The sequence below is a fragment of the Haliotis rufescens genome, unplaced genomic scaffold (genome assembly GCF_023055435.1).
Source record: "Haliotis rufescens isolate VD_foot unplaced genomic scaffold, xgHalRufe1.0.p SCAF_76, whole genome shotgun sequence".
In the NCBI taxonomy this organism is placed as follows: domain Eukaryota; kingdom Metazoa; phylum Mollusca; class Gastropoda; order Lepetellida; family Haliotidae; genus Haliotis; species Haliotis rufescens.
The window spans coordinates 1,695,797-1,713,692 of NW_025964368.1; the positions used below are offsets into that span (position 1 = coordinate 1,695,797).

At 40.4% G+C, this 17,896-nt stretch overlaps 1 protein-coding gene across 1 annotated transcript in view; it reads right to left on the bottom strand.

Annotated features, from left to right (window-relative positions):
- Positions 1–433: 433 nt before the first annotated feature.
- The window catches only part of LOC124133111, a 42,073-nt gene continuing 24,610 nt past the window's right edge, over positions 434–17,896 (bottom strand). Inside the window, exon 2 of the mRNA XM_046497363.2 lies at positions 434–1,911. Within this exon, the coding sequence (XP_046353319.2) occupies positions 1,036–1,911 (876 nt within the window). The 3' untranslated portion in view covers positions 434–1,035. The remainder of the gene's footprint in view (positions 1,912–17,896) is intronic.

Genomic DNA, 17,896 nt, shown 5'->3' on the forward strand with positions numbered 1-17,896 from the left:
CATCACGCCATTGGCCATGTATAGCAGTGTGACTTTTTCATCAGATGTGTGAATAGTTATAAGTTGATTTCCTTCAAATTGTCCAGCATCATCACCATGAGGCAACCAATCATATGCGTCATATACATTCTTCCCTTTCGGGAAAACACTTCTTAACCACAAGGCTACCCCGCCACATCTTTTGTCTTAATAGTAAGTGAGATCGGTTTCTACACCACATTTTCATTGTTCGCGCCACATCAGCGCTGGGGACACCTTGATGTACTTCCCATAAAGTAATCATTTCGGAAATCTAACTCGGGCATGACGAACCAACATATTACCCACTAGGCTACCCACCAAGTCTTTAATCTTAAAGAAAATTATGAGACTTATTCCACAATTATCATCAGGTCATGGCTGAATATGTCAATCACAAATCAACATGGCTACATTTAACTAACAGCATTTATTCAACAAAGGCACAGGGCACTCTATGAGGATACACACGTTTATATTGATTTCAACATTAAACCTTACAGGTTATATTTTGATAAATTACCCTGATTGACTTGTTGACTAGCCCTGTCACGTACAATGTACAACCACCACAGAATTATATTCAGAATTAAGCTGAGAGTAATAAAGATACAAATGCATTGTTAATGTCTATTTCTGATATGACAGTCTCTTGATTTGTGCAAATGATACCAAGTACATAAAAAACATTGTGGATCTTTGTTACAACGGTTCCGTAGGTGATGCTCTTTGTAATAATCTTAGTTCTGTTATTGTAATCAACTGCAGAACACATTTGATAGGAAACCATACATAAAGAAATGTTGTGTAGCCGAAAAAAGAAAATTTATTTACTGACTGGCAGGAGCCATAGACGGCTGTGCAGGACACCTTATAATGACTGATAGTTTACGGCAGAGATACACCGCTGCTAGAAAAATATGAATCACAATTTCATTACGTCACAATACTATATACATTCAAAATAAACACAACCAATTTTGCTGACGATCTTGTGCGCGAATTTGCACCTAATTATCAGTGTTTATCTGAGTTCTTTCCAAGTGACTTCTTGACAAACTCCTTCTCATTTTGGTTCGCTTTGGTCTCCCTCAGAAGCTTCTTCTTGGCCATGAAGGATTTCCTCTTCGTCATCCTTGATCTTCCTCTTTTGTTCATGTTTCTTCTCTTGTGGGACATTCCTCTCTTCTTGGCTTGATGGACCAAGTAGTCTCCCCTTTTTCTCTTCTCCCAGTAGCCTCGTTTTCGTTTGTTCATGTTGTGAGATGACTTCTTCACCAATGATTTTTTATCAGCTTTTGCAAGGTTCAGGTTTTCAGTTTCTCTCTTCTCTGTCTTCTCATTTGGAGTGATGTCGGCAGAAATTTCTTTTCCCGCATCATCAGTATCTCGCCTTTTGCGAATCTGAATTACTTCCCCTCTTTTAACTCTCTCCAGCTCTGAAGAATCGGGATCCACTCTCTTTACTCTCAAAAGATTGTTTCCCCCTCTCTTTGTTCTCGAAAGCGCCATATTGTCATCCACATCGTGTCTCTTTTCGCGTGACAGTCCGGCATCCAGTACATCGTCTCTCTTCATGCGAGAGAGACCGTCATTTTCAGACAAATCCTGCCTTTTTTCACGAGATAAGCCAGGATTGTCGTCAAGGTCGCCCCTTTTCATTCGAGATAGTGCGGGATTTTCCAACTCGCGCCGTTTCTCGCGAGAGAGGGACGGCATTTCATCCAAGTTATGTCTCTTCATGCGTGACAATCCATCATTATCGGCAACATCTTGTCTCTTGATACGGGAAAGCCCAGGATCGCCAGCATCTAGTCGCTTCACTCTACTTAATTGAGATTCTAGATCCAAGTCTAAAGCTTGTTCACTTGACCTCTTTCCAATGGACGAACCCTGAAAATAAAACATATTCAAATGAGAAATCAATGTTAACAGAATTTGACAGGAATCTCTCAAAAGAGCTTCATTCCATGATCGTGTCTTGTTGTACATCACATGTGTTATCGAAATACATTCTCGACACATATTCAATATTTGTCAATGAGGTTATGTCTAAATTATTAAAGTTGTTATCAATTATAAAACGTCACGGACAGAATAATCAGTATCAATTATCTGCCTGATCATAATTCATTGGGCGTTAAAGGCAAAATACAAGTGAAAATAATTAAAATAGATCACAAAAAATCAGCGATGACACCATGTGTTCTCGAAAAGGGTGAGAATACATTTCACAATCATGTTTTAGTATAAACATGTATGTTATGATAGTGAACACATTTGATGAAACCAGTGAAATTTCGCCAACTCGATACATGTATATCAGTCAACATGATCTAACTTGATCCGTGTCTTATAGTTTTATATCGTTATACCTTTCCATATTGTTAAACAGATGTGTTCTTTCTCTACAACGCCCCCTTCTACAAACTTTCAAGAGTCGTGTGTAAGGGATATAGTTAAAAAAATTTTTAGTATGTCTGCTCAGTATCAAGATTGTCAGGCCTTCTCGAGGACATCCATTCATTGTTTTTTTCCGGTAAACAGAACACCACGAAAGCTTTACCATCACGCGTTTTGTATATTACAATCTCACAAAATAAATGTTTGACACATTTTAAATGAACTCCTCAGTCCAGACACAAAACAAGGAGAAGCATTACAGAAGACAGCTGTGTCACGTATCTAGTATGTTGCAACCACGGAGCAGTTTTATGTAGCTCTTAAAAAAGATTGTTATGACCATCATATGATGAACTAAACTGATTTAAGCATATGGCGTACAAAGGTATTATTTCCCCACAGTTGTATTATGATAACTAAGACAACTTTGAGATTTCGAGTCATTTATTGATCAGGAAATCTATCTCATGTTAGAGTCTCGTGAAAACGCCATCTGTTTATATGTGTCGTGTCAAAATGTGCGACAGCCTTCTCGGGAAGGATGATTAAATTTCCCAGGTGTGAACACAGATGATGAAGAAGAAGTAGATGAAGTCACTGCCGACAGGTCTAGCTTTTGTTGCAGTTGTTTGTCATGTTTCAGATGTGGTAGACAATGTATTTAAGTACACAGTGTTGTCTGTATAACTAGGATATACGACGACAAAATAGGTTTTTGTGTTGTGACAGTCATATACAATACAAAAATATAAATCAATATGTTTCATGCGGAAAAGAATAACAGTGCTTCATATTAAGTTGTGTAAATGTTATGTTATTGAATATAACAACATAATATTTAGTGACTCGTCTGGTCAATGTTTTATCATAACAAATGCATTGACAAAACCTATACCCGGTAACAGGAGGCAGAGTGACACACTCTTAAATAGAGGCGATGTAACAACTCGCAATGTCGACATCGGATGTGTCCGCCATTTGCGCTGATACAGGCGAGACAGCGGCAACTCCAGATGATTGAAAACAGCCAGGGAGATGTTGTTCCAAATGTCAACCGAAGATTGGTTCAACCTTACCGGCTGGTTCTGGTCCTGTTGTAGGGGTCGTTCCGTTCTCTCAGAGATGCCGGCTATGTCAGTACAGCAACGTAATGCTGTTTCAAAAGGTCTGTAACAACACGTGGAACACGAGGGCGGGCATTATTCTGCAGCAACGTGACCTTACGTCCCTGCATTTACAAAATGAAAGAACATCTGTGACGATGTCGTCCCGGTAGCGTACGCGATTCAAATTGCCATTAACAACGATGAGTTCTGTTGTCCAATGTGTTGGGGTTGCACCCCATTTCATTACACTTCCACTTGAATAACGCAAGGGTCGCTTAAACGTTCTGGACGCCTGCATCAGAACATCATCTGTGAACAGTACCCTGTCCCAGTCTGGTCAGGTGAAAGCCAAATTGGGCGTATCGCTGGACGTCGGGGCCAGATGTTGTGCTCCCTCAATTGCGTACGGTTCTACCACTACGGCCCAGGAATTCTCCGAGCTGTTAATGTGGCAGTTTGGTATGGATTCCATAGATGCACCAACCGCATAAGGTTGTCTTGTTGACATGACGTCTCAGTTGGGCATCCGGTGTTGTCCTGCTGTTGATAACCCCTCCAAAGAGATGATATTGTTTAATGATAACCATTAAAATGTCTAGTAACTTCGTTTTGCGCCATTCTTGTTACCAGCATACCCACGGCGCATAGACGCTGCTTTTCAGCAAGTCGTGGTGTTGGGTAAGCGTTATTTACGGTAAAAATGTTTTCCTGAGCACCTGGTAGGTACAATATCATCATGTGCTGTAGATATTCAAAACTCACGTGTGTGAGTATCATGCTCCCGACAATTACGCAGGCATCCAAATTGTGGCCATGCATGAAAATGCACGTGCAAAATGTGAATCACGTCTTTAAGACGAGGAGATGTCTTCATGAATATATTTTGAAAGAAGCATTATTTAAATTCAGAATATATTTATAGTTGTTGACCTTTATATGAAGCACAGTTTCATTTTCAGTTAGTATAAAACAATGTTATAAATTGTCTGTCGTAACAAAAACAAAACAAATGAAAACATTACATAAATCATTACGTTTAACAAAACATTAATGTTGACAATTAATGTTGACAAAAATGTTTTCTTTGAACCCTACTTACTTCGTAATGATTGATTCGGCTGATGATAGGGCAGACAATTTAACTATGTATCGCTGACTGTTTTTTTCCACTCAACTCGATGTCTACTATAGTCATTGTGTTTATTGTCAGAGTCAACGATGACGATGAGAATGATAACGAAACTCTACATGTATAATCCCTGAAATATTTATTTTGGCGGATGGAAATCTTGGAACCCTGTTCAACTGTTTTGCTGTACTGATGACCGTTCACGTGACAGGTTGCCATTACACGTCTAGGACATGAAGAAAACACATAATACCTCATGCCACCCTGAAGATCCGGGGTAGAAAAGGTCTTCACAACCCATGCCGTATAAGGCGACTATGCTTGTCGTACAAAAGAGGCGACTAACGGGATCGGGTGGTCAGGCTCGCTGACTTGGTTGATGCATGTCATCAATCCACATTGCGTGGATCAATGCTCATGATGTCAATCACTGGATTGTCTGATCCAGACTCGATTATGTACAGACCGCCGTCATATAGCTGGAATATTGCTGAGTGCGGCGCAAAACAACAAACCATACAAAATCTGTTACAGTTTGTAAAAGTTGCGACCCGCGAAAACACTGAAACATGGTTTATCTGGATAGTACAGTTACCAGTGTAATCAACGTGATAACATACATCACATAATGTGTCATGGGTAAGTGGTGGTGTGTCTGTAATTTTGCATTGACCTTTCCAGCAGTAGTCGACTTTTGGGGTTGACGACCTTACAGGGTCCAGTCTGACGAGGTTTGACTGTATTCTCTTGCTGAAGCATGTGAGATTTTCTTTGACCTACATCCACTCTCAAACACTATGACATTTCCCATGTGAGAGACAGATGAAAGCTGTTAGTCGTGGCTGTCCCCCCGGTTGGGTTGTCATCAATTTGAGCGATGTGACCTACATGCAAGGTATCATGTTGCAGCTGACCGGGAATGAATTATGATAAACTATATGTGCATGCATTTAGTACGGTGGATCCGTGGTATTATTCAAACTCGTGCATTGTCGTGTTAATGACAAATGATTTTTTTTATTTAGTATGTTCGGCCTCATTACCCATGGTACTTAATGACTAACAGTAATGTGCGCAGCAACATCACTTTAAATAGAACGCCATTTCCTTACTGCCGTGTACCGTGTATGGTTACACTCTTCAGTTACGAGTACAGTAGACTACGGTTTAAACGAACACGCTTATAACGAACTGACGGATACAACGAACTTACTTTTCGGTCCCGACTATTTGCTGTAGTTATGCTGTATATCTGCTTATAACGAACTACGGTTATAACGAACTAAAATTAGTAGTCCCTCTGAGTTCGTTATAACCGTAGTTTACTGTATGTATGACTGAGTGAGTATGGTTTTACTCCGCTTTTAGAAATATTCCATCAATATCACGGCCGGGGGCACACATTGTACCCATGCCGGGAATCGAACCCGGGTCTTCAGCGTGACGAGCGAACGCTTTGACCAGTAGGCTACCCGACCGCCCCCAGTATTTATGAGCTTGTGATGAAAGTGGGCATCAGAAGTAAATACATGTTTACCTTAGAAGGGTCAAAGAAACTCAATCAAAGGTTTAAGATATGTTATGTTTAACATCGTTAACATCGTTAACAATTCCTCCTAAAACCTAATCACAGTTTTACTCCTTTCACCCAAAAAAATAACTGCTGAATCCAAATTTATTTTTGAACATTACTTAATTCCCCAGTAAGAAGTGTTTCAGCGATACTTAAAAAGATTATTGATTTCGTTTTTTCTTTGTTACGATTTTTTAATAATTTGATTTCAGTACGGCGGGTTCGGGTGAAAACACTGCAGCCCCCTTGAAGAGTAAAAACACGAGACAGCAATCAGGTTTGTATCAAGAGCCCAATTAATGAGACTGAAGCACCAGAGGTGCCCTCCGGGTGTGATAAAAATACCCGAGGTCGGTCATTTTGATTGATTGGAAAGAACTGGATGCTCCGTCGTGCACTTAAAGTCTGTGAGGATGCCATGGTGACGTAACGCCAAAGCGTTGCCTTATAAATGGTTATTTAAAAAAATTAAATATTTTGGACTTCGTTATTGCAAGCCATATTAGGGTCTCTCCTATGGTAATAAAAGAAATGTAGGACGATCGCAACATTTTTCAACTATCCATGAGAAGGTGTTGTTCACGATTGTGTTACAGTAAGCCCTATTAGGGTCTCTCCTGTGATAATAAAATAAATGTAGGACGATAGCAACATTTAAAACTATCCATGAGAAGGTGTTGTTCACGATTGTGTTACAGTAAGCCCCATAAGGGTCTCTCCTGTGATAATAAAATAAATGTAGGACGATCGCAACATTTAAAACCATCAATGAAAAGGTGCTGTAGGAAACTGTAATCCACTAGTTCGTATTAAAATAGTTCTCCATAATACGAACGTGCCAGGGGATTGTGTATTTGGTGTACAATATCAAACACAGTGATGAACAACGTCGATGCTGAAGGGTATTCATAATTCGTATCTGTAGCACACAAATGGAAGCGATAAGTTTTCGAGAAAATTCTCGAGAGCAGTGACAGCATCCATGAATGATTGAGTGAGCTGAATGTAACACGGCTTTACCAGTATTTCAGTTATATCAGGGCGTGTCAGATTACTGTGGGAGGAAAGCTCCAAGTAATGCAGGTCTTCGACTTTTACCACATTGGTGAAACGAGCAGGGGTATGGAACTGACAAGCTTAGAAACATAATTGGGGCTAACCCTGATTCGAACCAACAATCAAAGGTTTCTGGCGTGTCCCACGTACGCACAGCGAATGGCGGCGCCTAAGAAGTGTCGAAAGTCTGAAATTGTACGTAACACGTTACAATGATGCCACGTACCTCGAAATTCGTGTGACGTATGTCATTACAACTATCAATTGGTATAAACTGCCTTCTATGTCGTACAGGAAATAGAAACTTTCTTCATAATGCCGTAAAAGGCGACTATGCTTGTCGTAAAAGGCGACTAACGGGATCGGGTGGTCAGGCTCTCTGACTTGGTTGATGCATGTTATCGATCCCAGTTGCGTGGATCGATGCTCATGATAATAATCACTGGATTGTCTGGTCCAGACTCGATTATTTACAGACCGCCGTCATATAGCTGGAATATTGCTGAGTGCGGCGTTAAACAACAAACAAAACAATCAAATCTTCATAAGTTTCATTCTTCTCATTTATGATAGGGATTTAACGAGTGCTTCGAGCAAACAGATTTCGCATTCCAAAGGTATACATGAACCTACAGCCTGCTGTAGGGAAGAGTGAGTGAGTGAGTATGGTTTTACGCCGCTTTTAGCAATATTCCAGCAATATCACGGTGGGGGACACCAGAAATGGGCTTTACACATTGTACCAACTGTAGGAAAGAGAGACAACGAATATATCAATGACTGTGTAGTGGACTGATAAAGCCATAACTGCAGCATTACACGAGTGTCGACCTTTTTCTTTCCATTGCACATACAGACGTCTAAGTTCTGTAAATGGTCGTCAAATTACGGATTGCGTAACGTTTGCACTATCAACGTTAAATGTGCGTATTAATATGTATTTATTATATTTTTCACAGAATGTTTTCTATTTGACGAAGTACACCTTCGACAAGACACTTCGTCCTATGTAGACAAGGGTGGAGCTCCGTGACTGTCGAATAGTCAAATATCCCATGCCATTGCGACATCGATGGACATAGTGGAATAGTCATCATCATGGAATAGTAAAAACTGTGTGCTGCAATCTACTGGTTGCGCCAAGCTGTTAAATGTGATTGGAATCCCTGAAATCTGTCGGACGTTTCACATGAATATGAAATATTTTTTTGATAATAATTTTTTGTTCAATGATAAATTCGACCAACATGTCATTCTGGTTGGCGAAGGGGATCCCAAGTTAATTAAATATTAAATTTGATAAATATTTATAAGACAAAAACGTCGATTTAGTTTTGTCTTTCCATATTCTGTTAACGAAGCAAGTTCACTTGACCATCACGACGTCATTGCTTTATAGAGTTCGTGTAGATAGGGTGCTTAAGAACATAACTGATAACGTCTGTCCAGTTTGCTTGTCTAACTTTAGTCAGCAAGGGGTATGGGGCAGTGTATACTCACTGAAGTCAAATGAGCCTACTCCGTGCATGAAGTTTGTGAAAAACCAACCCCTGTCTGAACTATGTCAAGCGAGAAACTTTGACATTTGTGCGATATAATCTGAGTACAGGCTGGTTAAATCTCGCTGGAACCAGGCCGACGTTTGATTGGCTGGTTATAAATAGCGACAGTCTGTCTGAGATATGGACAAGCCAAAGATTAGAAGTGCATTTTGCTTTGTGCAAATAAGTTTTTGCCTCGTCATGTTTATAAAATATGTTTTCTAAAATTTGTTAAGTCAATGTGGTTTGAATATTGACTATCATCGTGATATCGCTGACCTTAAAAAGGTCATTTAACGACAGTATGTTCTACGTTGAATGTTACCACTAAACAATATGTCATTATTTTCGTGATATCTTTAAAAAGGTCATTTAACGACAGTATGTCCTACTTTGAATGTTACCACTGATCAATATGTCATTATTTTCGTGATATCTTTAAAAGGTCATTTAACGACAGTATGTCCTACTTTGAATGTTACCACTAATCAATATGTCATTATTATCAATAATTGAGACTGGCATACAATGAATGTTCTACAATTACACAATGATATTCCATCTATTCTTCTTTGCGTTACGTCTTTGTCATTATATTGCAGTATTTCATAAACCGTGAAGGGATGCGTTTGTATGGCGATCGTCGCCTGACCACGAGCTGTCGGGGTTGCTTAAAATCAATACACTTTGATTGTTCATCTGACGCGTGAGTGTTGACTGATTGCAACCCGGATGTAAGGGCACCTGGTCCATTAATGGCCACAGACTACATAATGGTTTCTGTTATTTCCAGTTTCAGCCGATGTTTATCTCGTAGACAATGGTAGTTATTACCAAACCATGAAATACTGTACTATAGGTTCACTAGACTTTTATTTTGATGATGGTAAGACACGCATCGTGCATGTTCCACATACATTAACCATAAGGTGACGTGAGGTGAAATGAGGTTTAACGTCGCGTCCATGATTATTGCACTTATAAAGAGACGAGCATGCATGTGTGTGTGTGGCTGCTTGTACTAGTCCGGACTGATACCGATTTATAGTGTTAGCTCACTGAGATACCATGTCGCAGTTTAACATGAATACCCCACTCAGACACAGTATACCGACTCCGAGCCCATCAGTCCTTGTTTTAGCCCCTTAATGCCGAGCGCCAGACAGGGTAACACCAAGTACCATCTTTAAACGTCTTTTGACATGACGCGGCCGGGGATCGAACCCCGGACCTTCCGCTCTCTGGGCGGACGCTCTACCACAAGACCACGGAGGCGGTTTACCCAAGAAGAACATAAAGCATATCTCGTCATCTTCAAACATAACGAGTGAGTGAGTGAGTAAGTTGGGTTTAACGCCGCTTTGAACAATATTCCAGTAATATCACGACGTCAGCTTGATATGGGAGGAAAGCCCGAAGTGATTCAGATCTCAGACCTTTACAATTTTGGTGAAATCCACGCGCACGGGTATGGTGCTCACAAACCTAGAAACAAAATCGTGCGAAAAAATCATTCGAAACCATGATCAAAGGTTTCTCGCGTACCCAAGGGACGTAACTCTTCACGACGACCACTGGGCCACCCGTACCCTACAGCATGACTTATGAACAAATGCATGTTGATCGATCATTTTAATGTCATTAATATTCCATCATGGTGTATTGTTATGACCAGACCACGTCCTAGAATACAACATAATGACACCCCTTATTCCACATCGGGATATATTCACATGAGATGAAAGACACAAACAATATAAATAATCAGTCAGAATCATCAGGTAGGCCTGGCAAATGATAAAAGCATTTATATCAGGCAAGCAATCATCGTATTCCAGCTGTATATCCTCGTGATGCATTGATGGTGCCAGACGCTAATCAGCCAATTCATCACGAGTCCAATAATTGCTCGGATGACATACGTCGCCATGAGCAACAGCTTGTTAGATGTCAGACATCTTTGTACAAGGTCGTGATGACTACCATCATTGCCAGTTGCACAATGCATCAATAATCAAGCAGCTAACAAATCTAAATATCCTTCAATGTGCAGAACTGCCTTGGAGCTGGGCAAATGGACAACATTCACAGCATGACATTAATATTTCAGATGTTTGGAAGACTTCTGAAATTTGTTCAATACCTGATATCAATTCAAAGTTTTTAAGGCCGCATTTTATTAGAATCAATAAGGTGCGTTTTACTCTGCTTATGGCAATATTCCATTAATATAAGGACGGGGAACACTTGAAATGGTTTAAAGTAATGAAATAGACACTTAAGCATAAGGAACAATAATCCATGTGGAAGTAAGAAACATTACATGGGGCTGACATATTCTTTTGTCAATGTTTGTGTTAAAGTTGTTTTAAGGATGACTCCATCCCTCAGAAACACATCCTCTCCAGGGAACGAGCTGTGTGCCATGGACAAAACACAATCGACACTCAATGATCGAAATATGATTTAATAATTCATCATAGCGTGCCATCTTGATGATCAAATTAGGCTTTGCAGTCACCTTCATGTTTTGGGTATTCATACCTTGTATGAGTTCACACGAGTGATATGTACGTTGTACTGCCAAGTGATGAACCAATCTGTCACAACATTACAAGTGACAATGGAACATTGCACAACCGATGGACATTTTTTGGTATGAAAATGCTGATTTAATTTTTTCTGGACTCAATAACATGGCTTGGATACATGAGTTTGTATCTCTCGAAGGTGGAGTCGGATTACCCCGACGCGTGTTTACAGCATTCGTCTCATAAATCTGGATATCTATTATCATAAAGCACACCCACCAGGGGGTATAATGTTATCATACACATGAAGCTATTACCAAATAATTTCGGAATGATGTTTCACACTCAGTTTGTAGTCATCCCACGTTAATAATTTTATGTGTCTGCTTTATATGACGCCGTGCGGTTGGCCATTAAACCACAATAACCCATGCTGTGGCGTGCTTCAGTGTCCTCATAACATACTGTATTAAAGACTGTGTGCGATAAAACGTATCAATTTGTTTATACCCAAGAGATGATGCCTTAATATTTTAACGATTGAAACTGTGAGATATAACTTAACTTATTACTTGCCCGTGAAGAGATCACCCGTTTAATAAACATACAGCTTTATTACACATTGTGTAATACCAAAACGCGTGCTTATGTACTCTCGGAACACGTTTCACGAACAAATATTGAAAGCTCTCAACATCCCTTCGCTTATTCAACGACATTGCGTGTGGAGTTGATAGATCACTGAGAGGAGCTTATGCACACTCGATGACCCCAGCAGCCTTGTTGCTAGGCTGACGTCACATGGCATTGTTTCGCCGATGGATCTTGCATCAAAATTCCACAAATTACGTCATCGGGTATTGTGACGTGATTGAAAACTTTGAGGTGCAAGGCCCGTTCCACAAGGCGATCGTATTGTAGCCCAACGACAGTCGTTGGTCTAAGTTAAAGTTTGTGAGATGCGAAAGTCTTAGCCCTACGATAATTTTGTGAATTCTAAAGGTAGACCCGTTGTATGGTATGCAATTCATACGTTTCAACTTTTGACGTGTTTGAAGTATTATTCTGTTAAACTCAATTGGACTATGTCGTGGATCATGTAGGTGTCAGCCTATTCATACTCAACAGTATAATTCAAAAAACGTTATAAATTGCAAGTAATAAATAAAATACAAAACTCGCTCCCGTGTAAAACCAATTATGTGAAACTCGTGAATAGTTGTGGTATCTGACTCGCTTTCGCTCGTCAGATACCACAACTATTCACTCGTTTCATAAAATTGGTTTTACACGGGAGCTCGTTTAGTATTCTATATATATATCATCGCAGAGACAGCTGATTGTAAACATAAAACGTCAAACAAACCTGTCTCAATTATCCCCCGACACAGATTCCCTTGCACGACAAAGACAACAAAACAATGAAAACTATACGAATGGATCAGTGATGACACAAGGTGTTCACGATAAGAGTCAGCATGTCCTGTCGTACCGGTTTAATCCTTAAGAACCCGATGAAAGACAAACTGTACACAGGTATTTATTTTAGAGCCCATATCATGTTCCATCTCAAGTACAACTGAATTACGAAAATTATTCATCGAAAATTCCATAAAACTATTGACGGTCAATAATACAGAACTAATAAGGCCTTGGCTTTACGTTGATGGCGGTGTCAGTGTGAAGATACCTATTGAGTGTTTCTCTTTATGCGTAAGCATGAAATGTTATTCAAAGTTTACTTATCGTGTCAACAAAATCAGACGCTATTTTGACACTGGATTGTCGGTTCCAGACTTGATTGTTAACACGCTGCCGTCGTAAGACAGGTATACTGCCGTGCGACGTCAGGTAACATATAGACACTTACTTTCTTACGCAAATTGTTTGAGTCAGGGCCTTTACGCTTTTCGCGAACACCTGGTGTCATCACCTATTTTCAGTGATCCATTGGAATATTTTTCCTCATTGTTTTGCCTTTTACCTCCAGTAGAATCTGTTTCGGCGGATATTGGAGACTGATTGTTTTCTGGCGTTAACGATTACTAGTTGTTGCAGGAACAACGTACTACACCGTCCCCATGCAATGATTGGCAATCAATCAAGACACAGAGAAACAATAGCATATTTACGTCTCACTTCTGTACGACGCGTTCATTTCATTTGTTACATATAGACATATTTCAAAATTACAGAACCATTCATTGTATTAATTATGAAACAATTTACAGCTATTTTACAAAAAAATCAACATGAGATTTGTTTATGAAATACTTTGTCTCCAATTCAATATTATAAAGGAAGTTTTGCCAAAATGGAAACAAACATCTGGATTTTGAAAGATGGACATTTTGTCACATTACGACCTCCCGATCTTCACATAAGTCGGGGCTTTTGACAAGCATTGTACAGGAGATTTTATCTCTGATTCTATTCGGATTTTACAAACAGTGGAATCCACAGTAAGCTGTTTACAACAATCACTGAAGTTTGAATTTGACATCTCCCGATGTATATGATATGGTACAGGTTTTGAAACTAAAAGGTTGTGAGCGTTACTTCTTGATTTCTTGCCACTGGAACCATCTTAACCACATGAAACATATGCACGTGTGAATGTCATCACGGCTTATTTTACCATGATGGCCTCAACATATGCACGTGTAAATGTCATCACGGCTTATTTTACCATGATGGCCTGAACATATCCACAGAGCAAAGACAAACCTTCTGTGATGGCTACTGACTGGGATCATCTTCCCGATGCAAGCGAGTTAACTGACTATCAAAGTCCAGTTTCCACCCTTGCCGAACTAGGCTGGTATTATGGCGTTACATGTTGGCTGGACTAACGAGTCTATGCATAGTCCAATCTCATCGCGCAACGAAATCGAAAACCGGTTCGTACACTGTCGTGCAGATTTCGGTCGATTGTAGGATTTTCAAAGCATATGTACCGCCAACTCGTTGTCAACAGATATTTTACAAATCTTTTCATGTTTTTAATCAAGGTGCTCACGTGATTTGATGCACTTCGCGATGTAAGACCCGTTTTATCACAATATAGATCTTGAGTTTTGATCATATCGTCTTGACTGGGCGCTGCCATTTTGTTTGAAGCAAATGCAAGTGATACGAGGGGTGGAATCTGATTGGTCCATAGGAGAGGCTTAGAAGGGACATAACTCGTAATAACCACTGGTGGCGCTACGTTCGAGCCCAGGAATTCCAGCCTAGTTCGGCAAGGGTGGGAACTGGACTTTTAAAGTCAGTTAACTCTCTTGCCTCGGGAAGATGGACTGGGAATGGTAATGCCATTGCAGTGTTAATGTGAAGCATTATGTATTATGGCCACAGAACGTACGTAGGGTGGTGTCACGGTTGTATCGACTTCAGCCTTATGTTGCAGATACTATCATGGGTACCGATCTCAGGAACATATGTTACACATATTATAAAATGAATGCATCCATGTTCCACGTAAAACTTGTTCGTTTGTTTGTTGTTTGTTGTTTAACGTAGCAATATTCCAGCTATGTGACGGCGGTCTGTAAATAATTGAGTCTGGAGCATAAATTCCAGTGATTGACAGAATGAGCATCGATCCACTCATTTGAGAAAGAATGACATGCATCAACCAAGTCAGCGAGCCAGACCACCCGATCCCGTTAGCCGCCTCTTACGACAAGCATTGTCGCTTTCTTCGGCAAGCATGGGTTGCTGAAGACCTATTCTACCTCGGATATTCACGGGTGTTTTTTTTATGAAAATTGAGTTGCGGGTGCTATTGGTAGGGCAAGACAGACAGGCTTACCATTTTCATGAACACCTGGTGTCATCACTGACTTTCGATTATCCTTTCATATAGATTTTACGGATATTTTGCCTTTTACGCCTAATGGAATATTTTAAGGGGAATGTCGAGACTTGGTATTCTGTGGCGTAGACGTTTTGTATTGGCTATCAGTGAGTGAGTTGAGTTTTCCCCTGCTACATCACTCATTATTCCAACCACATCACCGAGAAGGAAAATAAAGGGGAAGTACACTTTGTACTCACAATGGGCGGAGAAACCACGTTAAGGAAAATCAGTAATCATGAATGAGTGAGTTAGGTTTAACGCCGCTTTTAACATTATTACAGTTATATCGCGGCGTGTCAGCTTAATGTGGCAGGGAAGCCCGAAGTGATGCAGGTCTCGTTTACCACATCGGTGAAACCCACGAGCACGGGTATGGTACTGACAAACATAGAAAAAAAATCGGGGCGAAACGGGATTCGAACCCACAATCATAATCTTCTGGCGTACCCAAGGGACACAGTTATGCACAGCAAATCGCGGCGTCTTAGACGACTGGGCCACCCGTGCCTCCCAGAAATCATGAATAAATATGGTTGACTTCATTAATTGCACACTTAATACTTGATAACGAGTTTTGGTCCTGTTGAGTGAGTGAGTGAGTATGGTTTTACTCCGCTTTTAGCAATATTCCGGCAATATCACGGCGGGGGACACCAGAATGGGCTTCACACATTGTACCCACGTCGGGAATCGAACCCGGGTCTTCGGCGTGACGAACGAACGCTTTAACCACTAGGCTACCCGACCGCCCCTGGTCCTGTTGAACAATGATTCATAAACTATAAATAACTTGATAATAAGTTGCCATATAATCTGTGACACACTAATTTGCCTATGACGTGCAATTACATTCCATGTGAGGCAGTTGACATTCAGAGTGTATGTCGATGAGACAAAGCCTAGAGTCGTCTCGCTTCGAGAAAGCGAGAGAGTGAGTATGGTTTTACGCCGCTTTAAGCATTATTCCAGTAATATCAGAAATTGGCTTCACACACTGTATCCACGAGGAGAATCGAACCCGGGTCTCCGGTGTGACGAACGAACGCTTTAACCACTCTACCCTACCACCCCTCCACCCATGGGTTGTAATCCGGTCTTAAAACCAAGCTCGTCACGGTCCAGTGATCGTAGCGCCTCCCTACTCGTCCCTCTTTGTCTTTGTGATCATTAGGCTGTTATGTCGGGTCCAGACTCGATTATTCACAGACCGACGTCATATAGCTTGAATATTGCTATAGTACGGCGATAAAAAAACAAAAAAAAACCCCAAAACCATTAGGCTGTCGCTAGAGAATTTGTTGTCTGTATATTATATTCTCTAGCTTTTTGTTCTTATGTTCTTATCGTGTGTCGATTTGATATATAATCACCGACAAAAGAAACGCGATAACCATATATGTTAGTTAATATATGAAGAATTACTCATATGGAAGATATATAAGATTGGTTTGATGCACAAACTGACATTGGTATTTGTACTGACCCTGAGTCCGGGTTACTATGGTACCCCAACAATCTATGCTTCCCGTAAGAGTGGATCGGGTGGTCAGGAGATTTGGTGTATCGTGTGTCATTTTACGAGACGGCGTTGGGCGTTGAAAATAATATAAGAATAATGTCTGCTCGGTCTGGTCCATACTCGCGTATATACCTGCAGTCGATATACCTAGAATATTGCTGAGTGATACGTTAAACAAAAGCGACAACACTTATAACAAAACACAAAATAAACAAATAAACATATAAAATAAACAAACATGAAGAACATTCATAAACAATATTACTCCGTGATTAATTATTTTCCCCCGCAGTATATTGTGTTTTGGCAGATACTCTACTCAGCATATATGTATAAAAACATACATAGTTTAAACGGCTAATAACATTGACACACACCCACGCATTAAATGACAGGCTTAAACGCTGAGTGGACTGTCTCTGGGGTATTAAGACACGCGAAGCTTGTGCCCTCCCTTGCCATAAAGCCATCCCCACACTTTGAACATTTTGAGGCTGCTGAACCGAAATCACTGAATCATCAATACATCTCGACCCATCGACCTAGTTTCTATTGCGTTTACTGCTGGCATCGGAGTAGTGTTAAAATGTATCCCATTAGCAAGTGTTGTCTCTGACTAATCATCAGAGTACTGTGTATTTGACAATGGCACCATTTGGGGCCAAAATGGAAATGTGGAATTAGGAAATCCTGTGCTTTCGAATCACTGATGATAGAGTCACGAAACATGTGATAATGGGTCTTCCAGCAAGAGGATGCTTTGCAAAGCAGAACGACAGTTCGACTTTCTCAAAACCTATTGTTTCCCTTCCTATCCGTTATTTGGAGAAATTCAAACAAATTCAAAGCTCATCCTGCAAGTCATTTTGATGGTACAGTTTCGAACAATGTCAAAGCATTAATAGATCCTCATGGGGATACACTTCGGGGGAATGCCTAAGTGTCACGGTTTTCTTCCTCTGTCTTCACGCTTGTTCTCGCACCCACACAGCCCCCCCCCCCCCCTCTCGTTTCCAATCGCACAGCACCAAATTTATCGTCCAACATAACAATTTAATTAAATTTCTTGCCATCGATTCGTCCAGCTGAATTCATACCATTCTTCTCTGATGTAGGAAGAAAATAGTCGTTGTACACACAACCCATTCCTCTGGCGCA